Genomic DNA, 22,310 nt, shown 5'->3' with positions numbered 1-22,310 from the left:
CCTCCGAGGCTGGAAATATGACGTTAGCATTTTTTGCTACATAAGTTTTAGTTTTGGAGCATTTTTGTTGCCAAAATACACTTGTAACTATTATATGAATAGTTCTAACTCAACTTTTTCAGTAGTTTTCAAAATGTAGTTCGTCAAAGAAAAATGAAATCAATCGGTTGAGAAATGACGGGATTCATCGTGATCCGTTAAATATTTTTCCATTTTTTTTTTTTTATAATTTCGTTCATTGACAATAAATTATACTACTGGCCCATCTATCATTTCTCATTGGTTTAGCTTTACCGTTTCCCAACCTACCGCATTTTGTCGTCAATGTTTTTCATACGACTCGTGTTTCGTGCCACCTGCTTCTCTTTACCCACTACTACTGTAGGTATTTGGGTAAGTAAGCCGTTCGGCCTAATGGGAAACGGATTGGCGGTTGCTGTTGCTGCTGCTGCTGCTACAACAAACTTGGATGTTTTTAAGACGATGGGCAAAGTAAAACACTAAAAGAGTGCATGGAGCGCCGCGCCGTCGGACTGAAGCTATTTGGGTGTTGAAAAGTGTGGTATGGTGAATGGCGGCATCGGCACTCGGCAGTAGGAAGGCAGGCTACGCTGGGAACCGTTGAAAGAGCGCAAATTCGAATTTATAAATAACAAAAGCAGTGTTGTTGAACTATACAGCAGACAATTTTTGTTTATTTAGTCTGTCCTGCGGGCGCGGCGTGTACCCTTTCCTTACGGTCAGTCAGTCTGCTGTTTGACAAAGCGCGTTTATGATACTATGAAACCTAAATACTCTCATTCACTATTTATGTGTGAGGGTCTGACCATTTTTAGATGATTAAACGAGTACCCAGTAGTAGATATGGCATAAAACTTCGTTTAGTTGGTGAAGAATCTATTATAATTAATCATTGTTTCAGATACTTTTTGGAATGCTCTCATTTTTTTCATGGAATTCTTCTAAAATCCTTCGATGTTTCCAGAATCCTTCTGGGATGGGATTCCAAATGGGTTTCAGAATTCTTATGGGATGCGTTCAAATTTAAAATTCTGGAAGCACCCCAGAAAGATACTGAAAACAACGATGACAAAAATGATAGCGTCCCAGAAGTAACCCTGATGATTTTGAGAATAACTTTGGCAGCAAACCACAAGGAATTCTGGAAGCATCTAATAATAAATTTAGAAGCATCCCAGAGGGATTCTAAAAGCAACCTAGAAGGATTCAGGAAGCATACTTAAAACAATTATGTGTCACTAAACTTCTGCCAAAGGACCAAAACACAGCTGTCCAGCAAAGTACAGACAGTAACGTGCCTTTCCAGTATGTACAAAGTGCTGTCGGAATAATAGCGTATGTACAAGTGCTGCGGTTATAGCGAGGAGGATACAAGCCCACTGCGATGCCAACAACGTGATGGCCGAGGAACAAAAAGGGTGTCGCAAAAACACGCAAGGTGCAAAGATCAGGTCATCATAGATCCAGTCATTGCTACCGTGTGCAGCATAATTGTCCCATGTTAAGATGGATTCCCATAGAACATGAGACACCTATGCTGCACACAGCAGATTGTGGAAGAAGATCCTGAGCATGGCGTTCCATGGTGGAATAAAACTCTTGAGAAGCTTAGGAAAACTGCGCGTAGGGAATTCAATCGTGCCAAGCGAACCGGCGATTGGAGCCTATACAGAAAGGCCCTGACGAACTACAACAAAGAAATAAGGTCAGCCAAACGGAAATCGTGGATTCTAATGTGTGAAAGCATAGAGAATACACCCGTAGTGGCCAGACTCCAAAAAACTCTTTCAAAAGACCACTCCAATGGTGTGGGTAGCCTCCGAAAGACGGATGGTTCGCTCACTGTAGAGCCTAGCGATACACTGAGCGAATTGTTAAAGATCCACTTCCCTGATTCAATCCCTGAGTCGAGCATCGGCGACCAAGACACTGGAATTGCTGTCTCAGATCCACAAGAGATCCAATCATGGGTTTCTGGATCTAAAAAAGACGCAATAAAGGTTGCAAAGGAAGCTTTCACTCGGGCCAGGGTTGAGAGGGCTGTGAGATCTTTCGAGCCATTTAAGTCTCCTGGCATGGATGGAATATTCCCAGCGTTGATCCAAAAAGAGGAGAAAACACTGGTTCCACCCTTGGTTGAGATTTTTAGGGCGAGTCTGATTTTGTGGCATATACCCAACGATTGGAGTCAAATCCGGGCTGTCTTCATTCCGAAGGCAGGAAAGAGGGATAAAACCCACCCCAAAGCATTCAGGCCGATAAGTTTATCCTCTGTAATGCTCAAAATTATGGAAAAGGTACTATGCGAGTACATAAATCACAAATTTATGAAAGCAATGCCTTTGTCAAAAAACCAATTCGCTTATCAAAGTGGAAAATCTACGATCTCGGCACTACATACGGTAGTTCAAAAGATCGAAAAAACACTCAATGCAAAAGAAATTACTCTTGTAGCATTTCTTGATATTGAGGGCGCATTCGATAACGCTTCTTATTCGTCTATAGGGTCAGCAATGTTGAGGAGAAAATTCGACCCATGCATTGTTACCTGGGTACATGCTATGCTAGCTAATCGAAAAATCTCCTCTGAGCTTAGCGGTTCATACATTACTGTTAAAGCAACAAGGGGATGTCCGCAAGGCGGAGTGCTTTCTCCTTTGTTGTGGTCACTGGTGGTGGATAAACTTCTAGACAGCTTAGAGAGAAGAGGCTTCGAAGTGGTTGGATATGCTGATGACGTTGTCATTATTGTACGAGGCAAATTCGAAAGTGTTATCGTGGAAAGAATGCAATCTGCCCTAAATCACACTTTTCCTGGTGTCATAAGGAACAACTAGGCATAAATCCTACAAAAACTTCCATTATCCCTTTCACCAAACGGAGGAAGGTCCAACTGAAACCCCTTTTCTTTAATCATACACAACTAGTTTATTCAAGCGAAGTAAAATATCTAGGTGTCATACTCGACGCAAAACTGAATTGGAACTCTCATCTCCAATCAGTTGTGCAGAAAGGTCTCAATACACTTTGGGTTTGTTCAAAAACCCTGGGTAAAAGATGGGGCCTATAACCAAGTATGATCATGTGGATATATAAAACCATTGTTCGTCCCAGGACTACTTACGCTTCCCTTGTCTGGTGGCCTAAAACTAATGAGGCTGCTGCAAGGGCGAAGCTCAACAAAATCCAACGCACCGCTTGCATAGCGATCACTGGTGCAGTTCGTAGTACACCCACTTTGGCCCTAGACGCAATGCTTCACCTGCCCCGGTTAGATCAATTCATAAAGCTGGAAGCGGAAAAAAGTGCTCTAAGGTTAAAGAGAACAAAAACGCTGCTGTCGGGAGACCTTACGGGTCACCTCAGCATATTAAATGAATTTGCCATAAATCCCGCAATAGGAATTTGTAGTGACTGGATGGAAACGGTAGTCAATTATGACTTACCTTACGATGTGCTCATTCCTTCCCGCCAGGAGTGGGAAGGAGGTGGACCCAGCGTTCCAATAGGCTCTATAAATTTCTTCACAGATGGTTCGAAAATGAATAATCTGACAGGCTCCGGAATCTATGGCCCTAGAACAAAAATCTCTGTCCACTTAGGACAGTGGCCCACAGTATTTCAGGCGGAAATATATGCAATATTAGAGTGCGTGTTATTATGCCTGAGGAGAAAGTATAGGTTTGCAAAAATATGTATTTTCTCTGACAGCCAAGCGGCACTTAAGTCGCTTAATAACTACACTTGTAACTCAAAGCTAGTGTGGGAATGCATTCTGGCTTTGAAAAACTTATCCATACGCAATCGAGTCTACCTATATTGGATCCCAGGACATACGGGTCTAGAGGGAAACGAGATTGCTGATGAGCTAGCCAGAAATGGATCTAATGAAAGGTTCATTGGCCCTGAGCCCTTCTGCGGGATCTCAGACTGCTCTGTAAAAATGGAACTGAACAAATATATGGTCAGTCAAATCACATCAAACTGGAATGCACTTCCCCATACGAGCCAATCTAAAAGGCTCGTAACGATAAACCCCAAGAAAACCCAACAACTATTAGGTCTCAACAAAAGGGATCTCAACATCTACACCGGTCTAATAACTGGACACTGCCCCTGCAGATACCATCTACAAAAGATCGGAGCAATCCAAACCTCAAATTGCCGCTTCTGTGACGAGGAGAGGGAAACATCAGAACACATCCTCTGCTATTGCAGTGCACTCACTCAACGTAGGTTCAAAGTTCTCAGCAAGCCCTTTTTAGGGCCTGCGGACATATGGATCTTATCTCCCAAGGACGTGGTTGGCTTCATAAAGCTAGTCTCGCCAGAATGGGGGAGTCACATACTGTAACTCAGGATCTCTATTCATCAATAATAGATGGTCTTGAGTTCAGTCGATACCTAGGTATCTCAGTGACAAATATGTTACTGAGATAACTTGCGTACCTCACAGCAAAAGGGTATATCACAATAGTTCTAAAATCTGGACGCAGTGATCTTCACCCGACAAACGAGAGAGATGGCGTACATCGACTACAAGCCTTTCTCGTACCTTCTCAAGATATTGCAGTTGTACAAGGTAGACGAAGGAAGAACGGGATCGCGAAGCGATGGAAGAGCTGTACCGCGCTAAGGACACACGAAAGTTCTACGAGAAGCTGAACCGCTCGCGCAGAGGCTTTGTGCCACAAGCCGACATGTGCCGAGATAATCACGGGAATATTCTCACGAGCGAGCGTGAGGTGGTCGAGAGGTGGCGGCAGCATTACGATGAGCACCTCAATGGCGACGTTGCAAGTACCGAAGGTGGCGTGGTAACAGATCTAGGAGTATGTGCACAGGACGAAAGACTTCCGGCCCCTGACCTTCAAGAGATTGAGGAGGAGGTTGGCCGGTTGAAAAACAACAAAGCCGCTGGAGTAGATCAACTACCAAGCGAGCTTCTAAAATACGGTGGAGACTGGTGAGAGCACTACACTGGGTCATTACCAAGATTTGGGAGGAGGAAGTATTACCGGAGGAATGGATGGAAGGCATAGTGTATCCCATCTACAAAAAGGGCGACAAGTTGGATTGCGGGATCACACTACTGAGCGCTGCCTACAAGATACTCTCCCAAATTTTATGCCGCCGTCTATCACCGATTGCGAGAGAGTTCGTGGGGCAATATCAGGCTGGATTCATGGGTGAACGCGCTACAACGGACCAGATGCTCGCCATCCGCCAGGTGTTGCAGAAATGCCGCGAATACAACGTGCCCACACATCACTTGTTCATCGATTTCAAATCGGCGTATGATACAATCGATCGAGAACAGCTATGGCAGATTATGCACGAATACAGATTCCCGGATAAACTGATACGGTTGATCAAGGCGACGATGGATCGAGTGATGTGCGTAGTTCGAGTATCAGGGACACTCTCGAGTCCCTTCGAATCTCGCAGAGGGTTACGGCAAGGTGATGGTCTTTCGTGCTTGCTGTTCAACATTGATTTGGAGTGTGTAATAAGAAGAGCGGGGATAAACACGAGTGGGACGATTTTCACGAAGTCCGTTCAGCTGCTTGGTTTCGCCGATGATATTGATATTATTGCTCGTAAATTTGAGACGATGGCGGAAACGTACATCCGACTAAAGAGGGAAGCCAGGCGAATCGGATTAGTCATTAATGTGTCGAAGACAAAGTACATGATGGCAAAGGGCTCCAGGGAGGAATCACCGCGCCCGCCACCCCGAGTTCATATCGACGGTGATGAAATCGAGGCGGTTGAAGAATTCGTGTACTTGGGCTAACTGGTGACCGACGACAACGACACCAGTAGAGAAATTCAGAGGCGCATTGTGGCAAGAAATCGTGCCTACTTTGGACTCCGCAGAACTCTACGATCGAATAAAGTTCGACGTAACACGAAGTTAACCATCTACAAAAAGGTTGATTAGACCGGTCGTCCTCTATGGACACGAAACATGGACCCTACATGCAGAGGACCAACGCGCCCTTGCAGTTTTCGAACGGAAGGTGTTGCGTACCATCTACAGCGGAGTACAGATGGAAGACGGGACTTGGGGAAGGCGAATGAACTACGAGCTGCATCAGCTGCTGGGAGAACCAACCATCGTCCATACCGCGAAAATCGGGAGGCTACGGTGGGCGGGTCACGTCATCAGGATGTCGGATAGCAACCCGACTAAAATGGTTCTTGAGAGTCATCCGACCGGTACAAGAAGACGTGGAGCGCAGCGAGCTAGGTGGGTCGACCAAGTGGAGGACGATCTGCGGACCCTACGAAGAGTGCGGAACTGGAGACAAACAGCCATGGACCGAGTGGAATGGAGGCGGCTACTATGTACAGCAGAGGCCACCCCGGCCTTAGCCTGACCGGTAAGGTAAGTAACAAGGTAGACGAGAACGTCATCAGGCTGATGAAACATGCGATGGTAATGTGGAGCACGTCCCTACGTCCCTACCGACGGAACAGCTGTGTTGCGGTCCAGAACGCTCAGTATCAGGAGGAGGATATACCCTTCGTCCATTATGATTTTGCCTTTCGATGAACCCCCTCACCAGAGCTCTCAACCAACGCAACTATGGCTGCCGAATGAAAAGTAAGGAAGGAGTACAAGAATAACCCACACCGTCTTTATGGACGACCTGAATGTTCAGCAACGACATCCGGATGGAGTTTGGAATTGACAAATGTCGGTCAGTCCATCTTCGCCGGGGTCAAATAGTGGACGGCCAGCCTAGACGCCAGCTGTTTCCGCGGAGGATATTCGGAATATGGTTGAAAGTGAGGCATACACATACTTCGGTTTTATGCAACTTAGAGGTATTCGCCACACAGCGATCAATAAGGAACTGCAGGACAAGTTCTTGCATCGTGTCAACTGTGTTCTGAGGAGCTTTCTGTCAGCCGACAACCATGTGAAGGCGATCAACACGTTTGCTGTGCCCTTGTTGACTTACAGATTTGGGGTGGTAAAGTGGACCAAGACTGACCTAGAAAGAGCAGTACGAGTGGCGTTCACCAACCACCGCATGCGTCATGTTGAATTATTGACAAATTCAGAGATAAAATTCTGAAAATGAACACGTTCTAGTGGGATTCGAACCCACGACTCCGTATTCGCTAGACTGGCGCTTCAACCAATTAAGCCACAAAACAGGTTTTCACATAATTCTACGGAATAGAAGGCCAAACTGACTCCTAGCCCATATTTTTCACAATTTCATCTCTCAATTTGTTAAACAACAAACAATTTGCCTTCTAATTTCAAGTTTTTTTAAAGTAATCGGTGAAAGTTACATCACAGACACACAGACGTATTACTTGGAACAAATTGCGATAAAAATCATCGTCACGAAAACATAATCGCCCAATGCTAAGCAAGCTGTGTTACGCAAACCACTCAGTAGATGGCGGCAGTGAGCAAACGTCAAACAGGAGCAAAAAGGATGCGAGCGCCGTGACCGAGCGATTTGCGAACTACAAAATATTTGAACTAAGCGTTAAATAGGGTAACGATGAGAAGTTACTAGAGTGAGACGTCTGTTTGTCTGTGGTTACATTATTTCGCAGAATTTGTCCAATTATAGCTGACATATAAAGGATTGACTGTCTCTCCCAAATACAACGTGTTGTTTCCCTAGCGACGAACGACGCCTATAGGGCACTGCATTGTTTTGATTTTATATGGGATTTTGACGTTTCTTGGCCTTGTTGTTTACAAAATTTCTGTAAGAGTGAAAGAGAAGGAAAGATTTTCATGCAGTCCCCTATATCATTGGCGTCATCTTTGTTTGGCTTGAACGAATGAAAAGCTGTACCCAGGCCGCAGGCCTACTGCGATCCAGAGCATCATGAAATTTTATTTATTCGAACTCATTTACACGCAAGTGCTGTAATATAAATCATAACTTTTACTTTATTATCCTCTACTGTATGTCGGCTGCCAAGACCACGTTGTTGTTGGGACGACGATCACGACTGCTGCGGTTCGTTTGTTCGGGGAGTAACAATATCAGCTCATCTCACACACATGGGACATTACATGGGGTCTTGTCGGTCACTATAGAGCACTTTATTTAGGCAGCATCACCACCAGCACCAAGTGCAGCATGGTGGATGATGTTTGTGCCTTTCGCCCATATTTTATTTGTCGTTAACTAAAACTGTAGCTCAGTTCACACATCCGTTCGTTGACACGTTCCGCCGGACTCTATCAACGTTCCGCTTGCTGTTGTTCGGCTTATCATACTTTGAAAAGGTTGTTGGATTCGAGATTTACTCGCATACTGGATGCTGGACCACCCTTTGAAGATTGGGAGTAATGATAGATGGTTCTAGCCGATATCGACAATATCCATTAAAACTTCTTTTCGAATGAGACAATACTTGTTTTTGTTAATATATTCTCGAGTTGATACCAACATGCATCCTCATTATATAAATGCAAAATGAAATATTTCTACAGAATGTAAATCTGAATAATTGATTCATTGATATTTCAGATGTTTCAAAACGGCGCCAAACACAACCTAAGCTCCATCGCTGTGAAAACATATTCCACTAACAAATTGCAGCCCTAATATAAAAGTTTAATTTGAATATCAACTTAGTAAAGCTCCGTCCGACTCGAGCATATTGCCATCTTCAAGAACCGCCCGCTCAAAGTTTTGCTTGTAAAAGTTAAAGATACACACCTTCCCTCGGTGGTGGTCGGTCAAGTCATCTAACGCAGAAGAGGTGCCAAAGAAGTTACCAAGAACAGTAATTAATTTGTCCTTCGCTGGAACAATTTTAAAACTTATTAGCATAAATTTAGCGAGCAACGAGAGCGCATTTCAAATAGCATTCCAGCGAATCTATAGGTACTAGAGATGGGTGGCCTTCGTCACTCCGTAAAGAAGTTATAGCGCCACATTACATCCTAGAGGAGAGAAAGCTGGCAAAAATTTCATCGTGAGCCAGAACAAAAAAAAAAGTAGTCATAAAAACTTATGCAATAAAAATAAAAACATTGTGGCAACGTTTCATTTTCCTCTTCGAACCGGACGCTCCTCGGTCGGTAATAGTTGCGCCCGCCCCCTTTCCGAGGGGTATTGGAACAACAACCGAAACGAGATACGTGTTCTTTCACCGAATGCTCGCTCAGCATGTAGGAAGGAAGATACGCGAAATGAAGATTTAAATAGCTTTCGATTCACTGGCTCTGATGTGTGGCTTAAGGTTGTTGCAGAGCTCTCTGCAAGCGACGAGGGAGAATGCGGTTCATCTGGTTCGCTTTTCGCAAAGTTCATTCGGAATGGTGGTATTAGCGAAAGGGTACATGATGAACCGATAAAAAAGATGAAAAATACTGTCGAACAGTATTTAATAACAGTTTCGTCTTAGATATAAGTATAGAAAAGGTTTTGTTGCCCAATTAACAGGGTGGTCACTAAAACGCTAAAACAAAAGGCACATGAGTATTATCTACTCATAAGGAAACATTATTCACTGAGTTTTCCAGGTTTATCCAGGGGGTAATTTTGAAAGTTTATAATTTAAAAAAACTGCATAACATAGCATGAGTACTTGCACAAATCTTGGATGAAGTGACAAAGTAAAATATATCCATTGACATTGCTGATTTCGCTGCTATTTACAAAGTCATAGACTAACTCAGCTTCACACACCTGGCCAAGTCCTTGCAAGCATTTTTATTAAATCCAATCAACATAGAAAGAGCCCAGAACTGAAGCAGCTTCCAATAGATGAGAAGATGTTGAAAATGCCTAATTTTCAATATATATGTAATCATATACCAATATACAGTGCGAGAAATAAGTATAAAGACAGAGCCGTTTTCCATACAAAATAATCATGTTTAGGGATCAAAATCTCCTTTTCTAGCGATTCGATTGTTATGGAATTTTGTCTGCAACCTTAAAATAACTAGAATTTTGGCTAGAAATATAAATCATCATCCATGAAAGCGTTTATATCGACTTTTCAGATTCAAATAAATATAAAGACACTTATTTCCATATAAAAATGTGTCTTTATATTTATTTGAATCTGAAAAGTCGATATAAACGTTTTCACGGATGATGATTTATATTTCTAGCCAAAATTCTAGTTATTTTAAGGTTGCAGACAAAATTTCATAACAATCGAATCGCTAGAAAAAGAGATTTTGATCCCTAAACATGATTATTTTGTATGGAAAACGGCTCTGTCTTTATACTTATTTCTCGCACTGTAGTAGTGCAATCAAAAAGGTCTCACCAAGTTCCATCTCGTCGAATGTTAGTCTTCTTCTGCGGCTTTCCTTTCCTGTTTCTATGGTCGACACGCAGCACACCCAACAAACATGAGCAAAAAAGGATATTTGTAACACACATTATTTACATTTGAACGCATTTTAAGATGCGGATTGCACCAAAAATTAACTCTAAACGGTAAAAGTTATTAAAGAATTAAAAACAACACGTTTATCTTCAAATATCTTCCAAACATTGTGTCTACGAAAACTAAAGAACTTTCTAGTGCTCAAGAAACCAAAAGGTCATCGCTACAACGCCACCCAAACGGATATTTACAGCTTATTCACAGCATAACTTTTCCCCGGAAGAGGAACCCTTCCTATTCGAAAACCTTAAGATTTCTATAAGGCCCAACTTATGAAACGGCCTTTAAATAATTCATAATGATTCGGATGAATTTCATAAGGTCACTCTATGACTAAAATCGTCTCACAGCTTGGCTTTTAATCATGTTTAGCATCATGGTTTTCTCAAGCGTCTCAAGCCGTGTGGATAAAACACGGACTCGGTGATCCCGACGTTCATGGATCGAATCCAGTCTGCATCATTTTAAGATTTTTTTGTTCTTTTCATAAGTCTATCTTATGAAATTTGTCATAGCAAGCACGATCAATTTTCAGAAGATATTATTATGTCATCCATAAGAATTAGTTATAGCAAATTTTCATAAGTATTTCGATGAATTTCGCTAGTTTTTTTTTCGCTGAGTGAAGTTGTTCCTGCTGGAGAAACTTCCTATGTTCTGTTCTGTTCTCCCACACTTATTTTGATTACCGAGTTCGGTATTTTTTTGACGAGATTAAAACTGCTGAGCACGGAGCTCGTTCAGCAAAAATGCATTGTTTACCTTTTCCATACGATTTTGACAGTTGTTTTACTGAACCTCAGTAAAATCGATTACCGAAACTACCGAGATCGTACTGCTGTTATAATCTCGTCAAAAAAGTACCGAACAGGCAATTCATAAATAAGTGTGCCTTGTTCCTTCACAAGGAGAACTACACTTTCCTTTTTCAATACCACACGCGGAATTGATGGTTACACCAGCCTTTTCGTTTGCCGAATCACACGCGGAGACGAATTAAAACGTGACCGGAAAGTTTGAAAATGAGCCCATTTTTTTTAAAAAGTTAAGTTAAAATTTTAAGCGAAAATGCTTAAGGTTTTTATCCAATAAATTCCACCAAATCGCTGAGTTCTATCAAGAACTTTTTTTTTTGCAATATCGATTTGACATTTACCTACACCGAAAAAAAAGTAAAAAGAAACATTCAGGACTACAATAAGTAACTCGACAGATCATATGACCTATACATTTATTACACAGTTTTGAAATTCAGCTTGGATGTTTGTTCTCTGTACTGGTGGTGCAGTAATGTTGAGATGGAATTCTATGCATGAATCTTTCCTTCTAGTTCTTCCTTTAAATTCTTCCGCAGTTTATCACAGAATTCTTCCCGCGAGTTCTTTCTTGAATTTATCCAAGTTTTTTTTTGTTCCTAGAGGTTTGATAGTTTTTTTTTGGCTTTCTCCAGTTTTTCATCCATAGATTTTTTACGTATTTGCTCCCATCAGTGCCTTCCGAGATTATTCCGGAATTTTGTTAAATTGTTTCTGGGATTTCTATCAAAGTTTCACTCAGGATTTTTGGAGAAGTTTTCACGAGATCTCTGTTGGAGAACTTCTCGTTTTTTTTTTTCATAGATTGTCTCGATATGCTTCCTAGAGTTTCTTCATGACTCTTCCCGGAGGTCCTTCCAAAATTTATTCAAAGTTCCTTTAGGAATTTCTCTTAGTGGATTTCCGGGATAGCTTTCCAACAGTTCTTCCAGGGATTTCTTCCAGTAAGTTTTCCGACATTTCTCTTGAATTTTCTCGCGGGACGTTACTCCCTAAGTAACTACGCTGTTGAAGCTGTACGAATTGCATAAATAACGTACATATATTGACATGCATTACTCTATATAAACCATTAAAGTTGAATTAAAGTTGGAAGTGGCGCCACTTTTGTTGAATTACGATTATTCATTACAATATTTCAAGCAACTCATTGGAGTCATCTGTATACATAGCATTGTTAGGTCAGTTTCAGCGGTGGTCCATTGCAATGCATTGTTTTAGTTCTAAAAATTTGGAACGCTAAAATAGATCAAATTACACTCCGTTCCACCGGTAGTTGTTCTAAATTCTAAACTTCGTATGTCGCGTCAACGACGTTTTGAAAGTGAAAGATTTTGTCCTTTGAATTAAATCGAGTTCACAAAGATACCAGGGGTTCCTGAAGACAATTGATGACTGTAGAAAGAATGTAGGGATTCCGAAGATTGAAGAAAATGCTAGTGATTCTGAAAAAATATTTTTGTCGTGTTCATCTCCAGAATAGATGAAATTTTTCCAGCAACTCTTTTGAGGATTCTTCTAGCAGTTTCGCCAAGAATTCCGCTAAAAGTTCCTCCGGGAACTCTAGAAGGTCCTTCGGGAAATCCGAGGGTTTCCTCCGAGACATCCTCTAGGAGTTTCTCCGGGCATTGCTACAGAAGTTTCACTGAGACTTTTTGTAGTACTTCCTACAGAAATTACTCTAAGAGTTACTCCGGGTATTCTTTTAGAAGATCCTCCGAGAATTCCTCTAGAAGTGTTTCCTGGAAATTCCTTTAGGAGATCGTCCGGCAATTCCTCTAGGAGCACCACCGGGAATTCCTTCACGAGTTATTCAACGAGTTCATTCGGGAATTCCTTAACGAATTTCTACGGGAATTCCTTTAAGAGTTCATAGAAATTACAGTTTCTCTTGTTATTCCTCTAAGAGTTCTTCCGAGAATGTTTCAGGGCAAGTTCTGGAATTCTTCCAAGAGTTTCTTTAAGAAAATTTCCAGAAATTGTTCCATAAGTTTCTCCGAACATTCCTCTAGAAGTTCCTCTTTGAATTTCTCTAGGATTTCCTCCAGGAATTCCTCCGGGAATTTCTCTACGAGTTCCTTTGGGGCTTCCTTACCGATTTTTTTTCCGGGAGTCACACTAAGAGTTTCACCATGACTTTCTCTAAAGTTCTTCCGGGAATTCGTCTAGGGGTCAGAGTTGCTCTCTGTCACTATCAATGGTAGGCGAACCGCCGATTTTGATAGACTGACTGCGATCCAAGTCAGCGTGTGCTCTGTTGAGTCACCGTCACTTTCCTTTTTCCATCACAAATGGACTGATTGCGATGGGGGCTAGATATCACTGATAGGCCATCTTTAAAATTCGTTTAAAAATCAAAATAAACACTTACCGTGATGAAATTTGAATATGTGGTACAGAATAGCAAGTTTTGCATGTTAGTCATTAAAAATTTTGAGTTTTGGCTTGAATCGCCAAAATATCAGTTCAGTTGCTATGATAGTGCTCTGCTGTGCGGGTCAATATCAACTCGATGCCGGTCACTATCGTTTTGATATTGATCAGCCTACAGTGATAGTGACGGTGGTGCAAAATCAGTAGTCAACTGACATGACTGATATTTCGCAGCTCTGCTAGGAGTACTTCCGGGAATTCGAATATCTTCGGGAACACCTTTACGAGTTTCACCGGGAAGAAGTTCCCCAGGCAATTTCATAGCGAGTTGCTCTATACGTTTTTTCTAGAAGTTGCACTGTGTATGACAAGAGTTTCCTTCGAAAATTCCTTTAAGAATTCCCCTGGAAGTTTCTCTAGAAGTTCTTCCGGAAATTCCTCTTAAGTTCCAGGAATACATCCAGGAGTTTCCCCGAACGTTCTTCTAGGAGTTCTCCCAGGAATTTCTCTAGAAGTATCTGAGTTCATCCGGGCATTCCTCTACGACAGTGGCGATTCCCTAACCTCAAATCTACCTGTTCAACAAATGTAAATTCTTGTATTATCTCAACAAATTAGCATGTATCTTGTAGAAAATGGCGAGAATAGCCGTTTCCATCTATTTTCAATTTGATTCAGAACCTGAACTCTCCGCAATTTCAAGTTTTAGAGCCGTTGAACAGGTAAAAAGTGAGGTTACGAGACGCCACTGCTCTACGAGTTATTCCGGGAATTTCTTCACGAATTTCTTGGGGATTCTTCTAGAAGTTCTATCAAGAATTTGTCTAGAACTTCTCTCAGGAATTTATGTGGGAGTTCATCCGGCAATGTCTTTCTTCTACGAGTTCCTCTGTGAGTTTCTCAGTCAATTTCATTACGCATTTCTTCGGGTATTGCTCTAGAAATCCGGCTGAGAATTCCTCAAGAAATTCTTCCGGCAAATCCTTTAAAAGTTTATCCGGAAACTCATCTAGGAATACCTTTGGTAATTTCTCTACGAGTTCCTCCTTGAATTCCTTTCCGAAATTCTTAAGCAATTTCTCTAGGAGTTCTTCCGGAATTTCTTCCAAAGGTTTCCCGGCAATTACTTTACTAGTTGCTCTAAAAGTATTTCTGAGAGTTGCACAACGAATGCCCGGAATTTACACCGAGAATTCTTCTATGAGTTCCTCCGGTAATTCCCCTAAGAATTCCTTTGGAAATTGCTCTAAGAGTTTGCCAGTGAATTCCACTGAGATTTCCTCCGACAATTTCTCTAAGAGTTCTTGTAAGATTTGTTTCCAGAATTCTGCCAGGAGTTCCCTAAACGTTCCTCAAAGAGTTCATTAGGGAATTCATTTAGATGTTCTTTTGAAATTCGTTCAGGAGGTCATCCGGGAATCCCTCTAGGTGTACCTACAGTAATGCCTCTACGAGTTCCTCAGGGAATTATTTTAAGAGTTTATTTGGAAATTCCTCTAGAAATTTCACCGGGAATTCTTGTAGAATTTCTTCCGGGAATTCCTAGGAGTTCATTGTGGATAATTTTTTGGGCAGCTGATTGATGATTCACCATAACAATTATTTCAATAAATTTTCAAAAAACATGTGAAAATAAAAATAAAATAAAGAAACCGTAATTATAAACATGTCACAGCATCTTCAACATGATGAGTTACAAAATAATAAAACACTGATATTGATTAACGGAATTAACAAAAAAAATAAAAATTATTGCCTCGCCGTTTCACGCCGCCGCCGCCGGCCGAAAAAGTGCAAAACGCCGCCGCCGACAGATTTCAGATCGGCGCACACCTCTACGAATCGTAAGTTAACAATAGTGGCGCCACTTGTCACTTCAATTCAACTTTAATGGTTAATGTAGGGCAATGCATGCTAATATATGCGCTTTATATATGCAATACGTTCAGCTTCAACAGCATGGTTACTTGGGTCGTAGTTTCTCCAGTATTTTTTTTTAGATTTTGCATGGGATTTCTTCTGAAGTTCTTTTTGAGATTTTTCCAATAAGTCTGCGAAGTTTATTGCCAGAGTGCCCCTGGAGTTTTCCGACATTTCTCTTGAATTTCCTCGCGGGACGTCACTCGTAGTTCCTCAAGGGGGTTTTTTAGGGTTAGGTTTAGGTTTTGCTTAGGATTTCTCCTAAAGCTCCTCTTGCGATTTCCCTAATAAGTCTTTGAGAAGTTTATTACCAGAGTGCTCCTAGATTTTTCGATATTTCTCCGTTAATTTCTTACGAGGAAGTTAGTAAATTGTTCCAGGAGACATTTCGAAGAAAAACTACTACGAGAAAAAGTTTTGAAAGAAATCAAGGGAAGAACTCCATGAGAAAAATCAACAATAACTTCTGCATAAATCTCATAAGGCACTCCAGAAAAAAAAATCTTAAAAGAAAGTCCAGGGTAAATTCAGAAAAACTCTGAGAGGACCAACTCTGGGACCAACAGCGGAAGACATTTTCTGAGAGAAGTCTCCGAGAGAAAATTCTAGTGACACTTCAAAAGAAATCCCAGAAGAACCATTAGAAAATATCCCAGCTGAAACTCCTCTAGAAGAAAGCTCACTGAAATTTTTCGAAGAAATTACAGTAGAAAATTCGGAAGAAATACAGTGACCCCACAATTTATGAATCGGCAAAAATGACCACAGTTTATGGATCACTCCATTTGATCAACATGGCGATTCATAAATAGTGTACAAAAATTAAGGTGATTCATCGGTGTGGGATCACTGTACAAGGAATAAAGTTTGTGCAGCAATTTTGTGAGAAATCACGGAAAGATCTCCTGGGGAAGTCCCAACAGGAACACCGGAAGGAATCGCGGGAAATCGTCTAGAAGAATCCCGAGAGAAACTTCGTGGCAACATCTGGTAGCGATATATTCTAAAAGAAACTAAAAAAAACAACGCAGGAAGAATCCCACGAAAGACTCCGGGAGCAATATCGGAAAAAATCTCTGAAAGTAAGTCTGGAAAAAATCTGTAGAATCCCCTTGAAAAACTTCTAGAGAAAACGGTTGGAATCCTGGAAGATCCACAAGTAAGAATCCCTGAAATAATTGTTCGAATTTTGGAAAAATGCTGGTAGGAATCCGGAAGAAGGAATCTGGAGGAAGTTAAAAGGAATACCATGAAAAATAATGTGGAAAAATACGGAAGAAATCCTGTGAGAAGTCCAGGAAACGTTCCAAGAGATATTTCTAGAAAAGTTCCATAACGAAACCCTGACAGAATTTTTGTAAAAATGCGTATAGCAAAGTTTTATGATGGAATTTAATTTCCAGATTGACCGCGTCCACACGGAATTTGGAGCATCTCATCTGAATCGATAGCTTGCCGGAAATATCTGCTACATAATATCCCCTTGTTCCTCTAGCATGGTTATACAGATTACTTCTTGATTAGCCTTATTTTTCGAATAATCATCCGCGGGAATTTCCAATGTCTTCACGGAACCAAAAAGAACCTTCAGCATCACGGGACAATTTTTTTTTACAGTTTTGACTACCAACCAACAATGTAGTAAACTCTGTGGACTTTACTTGTAAGGGCCTGTCCATGAACTACGTAGACTACGAAGAGGAGGGAGGGAAATTCTGGTCAAAGTCTTAACAAATTTCAAAAAATGTGTATGGGTGAGAGTCCACGAGGAGGGAGGGGGGTCTGAGATTGCCAAATTTGATTCTACGTAGTATATGGACAGTGCCTAAGTAGATAAGTAGTACAGTTTGCTACTTTTTATGCATTCGACTCAATGTTTTATTTCTTTTTCGGTGCAAAATTTTACTGAGGATTCTGGGGTTTTCATGTTTTTCCGGGTAGTATACACCCTGCACGAGCAGAATATACATGAGTAACGTAAAAAGATGGAGTAAGTAGATAGAAAGATACGAATTAGCAGGAAAGGGACGCGCCCAGGACTTCCCCCTAATTCGGACCCAGGACTTTCTGTATGGACTTTTGCACGAATTTATGCTGGCGTTATTGCTCTTACGGAAATTTTTTTTTTTTTTTTACTTGTTCGTTTATTTGGAAGGCTCGGGCGCCACATGGGCATAACTGAGCCGAAATCATTTGTTTTTACAATGAATTTACATTTTACAATTTATTACTGCCTTAAAACTATGTTAGTTTGGGAAGCCGAAGTACTCGCGGCTGTTTCGAGGTTAAGGATTGAAAAAAAAAAATTAAATTGGGAAGGAGGGATTTATGGGTTTAAAACTAAATTATTTGCTAACTTATACTAAAACATTGATGGGACAAATTGTCCATATCTGTAACGGAACCAAAAAGAAAAGACTTTATCGGTAGAAAACGACAAGAAGAGGACAAACGGAAGGGGGGTGACGACAGACAGGGACGAACAACAAAACCAAAAGGCGGACAACGAAAACAAGGAACGTACTACATCAAACTCTGACATCAACACGTTTCAAAAACTGATAAATCAGGTTCATGTATTCCAAATCAAGTCCTGCCAACACTTCTCTAACGGGTTTCTGTTGTTTTCCTCGGACCCGGAGAATTTCATGCAGCTCAGATCTGACCTCATGATACTCATTGCATCCCCACACGACATGTTCGATATCCTGGTAAGCCACACCACAGACACAGAGATTGCTTTCTGAGAGCCCAATACGGAAGGTGTGTGCGTTCAACAAATAGTGGTTGGACATCAACCGACACATCACACGAATGAAATCGCGGCCTAAATCCAACCCTTTGAACCATGGCTTCTTCGACACCTGTGGAATGATGGAGTGCAACCATCTACCCATCTCTCCATCTCTCCATTTGTGTTGCCAGCTGATCAAGGTCTCCTGACGGGCCAATGCAAAAAATTCGTCGAAGGCGATTTGACGCTCGTAAATATCGCCTTCGCTAGCGCCCACCTTAGCCAGAGAGTCCGCTTTCTCATTGCCCGGGATTGAACAATGTGAAGGGACCCAAGCTATGGTGATGATGTATGAGCGTTTGGATAAAGCACTCAAGACTTGGCGTATTCCTTTCAGGAAGTACGCTGAGTGCTTCATCGGTTTCATTGACCGAACAGCCTCCAGAGAGCTTAGACTGTCGGTAAAAATGAAGTAGTGCTCAGGTGGAAGAGTGCGAATGTACTCTAAGGTGTAGTATATAGCCGCGAGCTCAGCAATGTATACCGAACATGGCTTTTGAAGCATGAAGGTGGCGCTATGAAATTCGTTGTAGACACCGAATCCAGTCGAATCATCGGTTTTGGAACCATCTGTGAAGAACTGTCTGGCCCCGCTAACATGCCCGAACTTACTTGCAAAAATTTGTGGAATACCTATGGAACGAAAAGATTCCGGTATACCGGTGATCTCATCCCTCATAGAGAGATCAAAATCCACAAAGGAGCTGTCGAAGTCTGAGAAGTTGTCACGATTGGTGTTAACCGGAGATGGGCTTACCTCCAGCGTCATGTACCAGTAGTACACACTCATAAAACGAGTTTGGGGATTCTGTTCGAGCAGCTTTTCGAAGTTTTCTATGACTAACGGATTCAGAACCTCGCATCGGATGAGGAACCGGAACGACAACTCCGCAAAGCGGTCTGTCAGAGGCTGTACACCAGCAAGTACCTCTAAACTCATTGTGTGAGTCGAGTTCATGCAACCTAACGCGATCCGAAGGCAACGGTACTGAACCCGTTGAAGCTTCAGCAAGTGTGTTTTCGCCGCGGATTGAAAACAGAAGCTACCGTATTCTAAAACCGATAGAATGGTTGTTTGGTACAGCCTGATCAGATCTTCCGGGTGTGCTCCCCACCATGTTCCGGTAATAGTTCGCATAAAGTTGATTCGTTTTTGGCATTTCTGTATCAGATACACAATGTGCTTCCCCCAGGTGCATTTGGAATCGAACCAGACGCCGAGGTATTGTGAAGACATGCTATGAGTGATTGTCTTACCCATCAGAACGAGCGGAAACTTAGCCGGTTTGTGTTTTTTAGAAAAGACAACCATCTCAGTTTTCTCCGGAGAGAACTCGATACCCAGCTTGAGAGCCCAAGTAGACAAATTGTCCAAAGTATCCTGTAGTGGTCCTTGCAGATCGACTGCTATTGATCCCGTTACAGAAACAACACAGTCATCCGCAAGCTGCCTTAACGTGCAGTTTTCCATGAGACATTCATCTATGTCTCTAACATAAAAGTTGTAAAGAAGGGGGCTTAGACATGAACCCTGGGGGAGGCCCATGTAGCTTATTCGTGAAACTGTCAAGTCGCCATGAGCGAAACTCATCTGCTTCTCAAACAGCAAATTATACAAAAAATTGTTCAGAATTGGTGAAAGGCCACTTTCGTGTAGTTTGTCGGAAAGAACATCGACACAAACTGAATCAAAAGCCCCCTTAATATCCAAAAACACTGAGCCCATTTGCTGCTTTTGAGCAAAGGCAAGCTGAATTTCTGAAGAAAGCAACGCAAGACAGTCGTTCGTCCCTTTGCCTCTGCGGAAACCGAACTGTGTATCTGACAACATGCCATTCGATTCAACCCATTTGTCCAGTCGAAAGAGAACCATCTTCTCCAACAGCTTCCGTAGACAAGACAACATCGCGATTGGACGGTACGAATTATGATCCGACGCCAGTGGCGTAGCTAGGAATTTGGGGGCCCGGTGCGGAAGCAAATTTGTAGGCCCCCCAGAAAATTTCATAATATGTACATATTTTACAATGATAAATCTATACATTTAACTGTCGAATGATCGCACTGTTGCATTTTGTACAAAACATTGAAAAAATCTCGCATTTTGTACTAAGCATTCTAGTGATGCTGGCAGTGCACTGCAGTGATGGCCAACGGAAGGTTAAACATTATCTATCTTATATTATTTACTGTATTCCTTCATGATTTTTTCGGTAGCGAAAGATTTTTTTTATAAGAATTATGCCGAAAAAGTTTTTAACAAATTATTTAGAAATTGCACAAAATAGTCCTTATAAAAGGCTTTCAAAGATTGCTCTCCCGGGTAGACGAGAATATCTAAATCATATCTCAAATCGAACACTTTTTGCTGTTAGAGCTCGATGTGATTTTGATGTGTTATTCAAAAATCTAATGAATATCGCACGAATAGCTCAAAGTGATATGATATCAGTATTTGTTCTTGCCGAAATAGCTGAAAATTTCTAAGAACAAGTTCAGCTCTTCTACACGAAATGGAACACATACACCCAAAGAGATGGCTCAATGTTAGTGAAATGCCATGTGTCCCTTTCTGAGCTGTTGAAACGAAGAACCGCATGCTCTTATTCCCATGTTATTTACAACAGCGAGCCACAGTTGAGTGGTAAGCATCGCCGCCTGTGAAACCTAAGGTCGTAAGTTCGATGCTGGATGCTGATATTTTTTTTCTAGAAAAAATTGACAAATCTTGTCTGCTATTTTTTTGATCTTGTAATATCTTAACGAGCTATTATTGAGTAGTTCACCATATAAAATTCTGCTATTATTTGAGGGGCCCTAATGCAAAGGGGTATAAGTGACCATTGTGTCGATTTTGAGCTGAGCATATCAAAAAATTCTTCAGATTTCAAGCTTTCAGGAACTTTTTTAAGTTTGTTTTTACGATGTTTGAAAAAATAACAATAAATCGGAAAAAATTGTGTCGATTTTGCAACTCCATACATTTTATATGGGATGAAAGATTGGTGAAAAACTTTAAACCTCATTTACTCGAAAGTGGGTTTTTGTCACTTACACCCCTTTGCTTCTAACCCCCTCATTTCTGTTCTTTTACCTCTTATATCAATCAAACCAATATCAGTTTTTGCTCTTCAGTAATTCAATTCAATCATTACTGAATATGCTATTCATCAGATTTTTCCACCTACTCGGGTTACCTTTTTCTTTGGGAAATCTTTCTTGAAGAATAATTTGTCTTCAAGAATCTTTTAAGTTGTGAATGCAAGGATGTCATTCAGTATTGAGCATGAGCATAAGCATGATTGGCCGCCCGCGGTTGCTCCTCTGTTATTGCAAGGACATCTGCATTTACACAAAGAACCAACAGATGAAGCTTGGGACTAGCCTTCTCTCATTGTGTGCAAGGATGTCATTCAGTGTTCCTCTAAAAACGCTCCTTCAGGAATAATATTATTATTAGCTTTATTAATGAGGCTTTCAGCCCCTTGGCTGGTTCACCTGAGACATTCAGGAATGTTTTCAAAAGTACTACAGAGTAATTCAAAAGATTCTTGCAAAGGCTTCATCGAGTAAGTCTCGAAATATTAGTTCAGGAATCTATCAATTATGTCTCTGAGGATTTATCTAGAAGATCATCTAAAGAATTCTTGAAAAATTCCAGGAAAAATACTACAAAAAACCACCGATGATTCATTCAGAACCAGATATTCTTCCAAGAAATTACATCTGGATCCCCTCAGAGGAAGAGAAGCCCTTCTAGAATTTCTTTAAACCTTCCGTTTCTTCCAGGGAATCCTCTAAATATTCCTTTGGTGATTTTCGACGAAAGTCAAATATTTCTCCATATACAGGGGATAGACGAAATGATCGGGACAGGCAAAATTTTCACTTCTCAATTTTTTTTCAAATAGCTGTAACTTTTCGAAAGGTGAACCAAACATTCTCAAATTTTTAATGTGAGATGATCAACTAATCGTGTATTAGTGGTC

General features: G+C 41.2%; 1 protein-coding gene across 1 annotated transcript in view; it reads right to left on the bottom strand.

Moving 5' to 3' along the window:
* The window catches only part of LOC134288404 (uncharacterized), a 250,015-nt gene extending 229,757 nt beyond the window's left edge, over nt 1-20,258 (bottom strand). Inside the window, exon 1 of the mRNA XM_062853205.1 lies at nt 17,696-20,258. Coding sequence (XP_062709189.1) covers nt 18,056-20,227 — 2,172 coding nt within the window. The 5' untranslated portion in view covers nt 20,228-20,258 and the 3' untranslated portion in view covers nt 17,696-18,055. The remainder of the gene's footprint in view (nt 1-17,695) is intronic.
* Nucleotides 20,259-22,310: the final 2,052 nt, after the last annotated feature.

This window comes from Aedes albopictus, chromosome 2 (assembly GCF_035046485.1).
Source record: "Aedes albopictus strain Foshan chromosome 2, AalbF5, whole genome shotgun sequence".
Classification (NCBI taxonomy): Eukaryota; Metazoa; Arthropoda; class Insecta; order Diptera; family Culicidae; genus Aedes; species Aedes albopictus.
The sequence above is the reverse complement of the archived record's forward strand: the minus strand, read 5'-3'. Positions and strand labels throughout refer to the sequence as shown.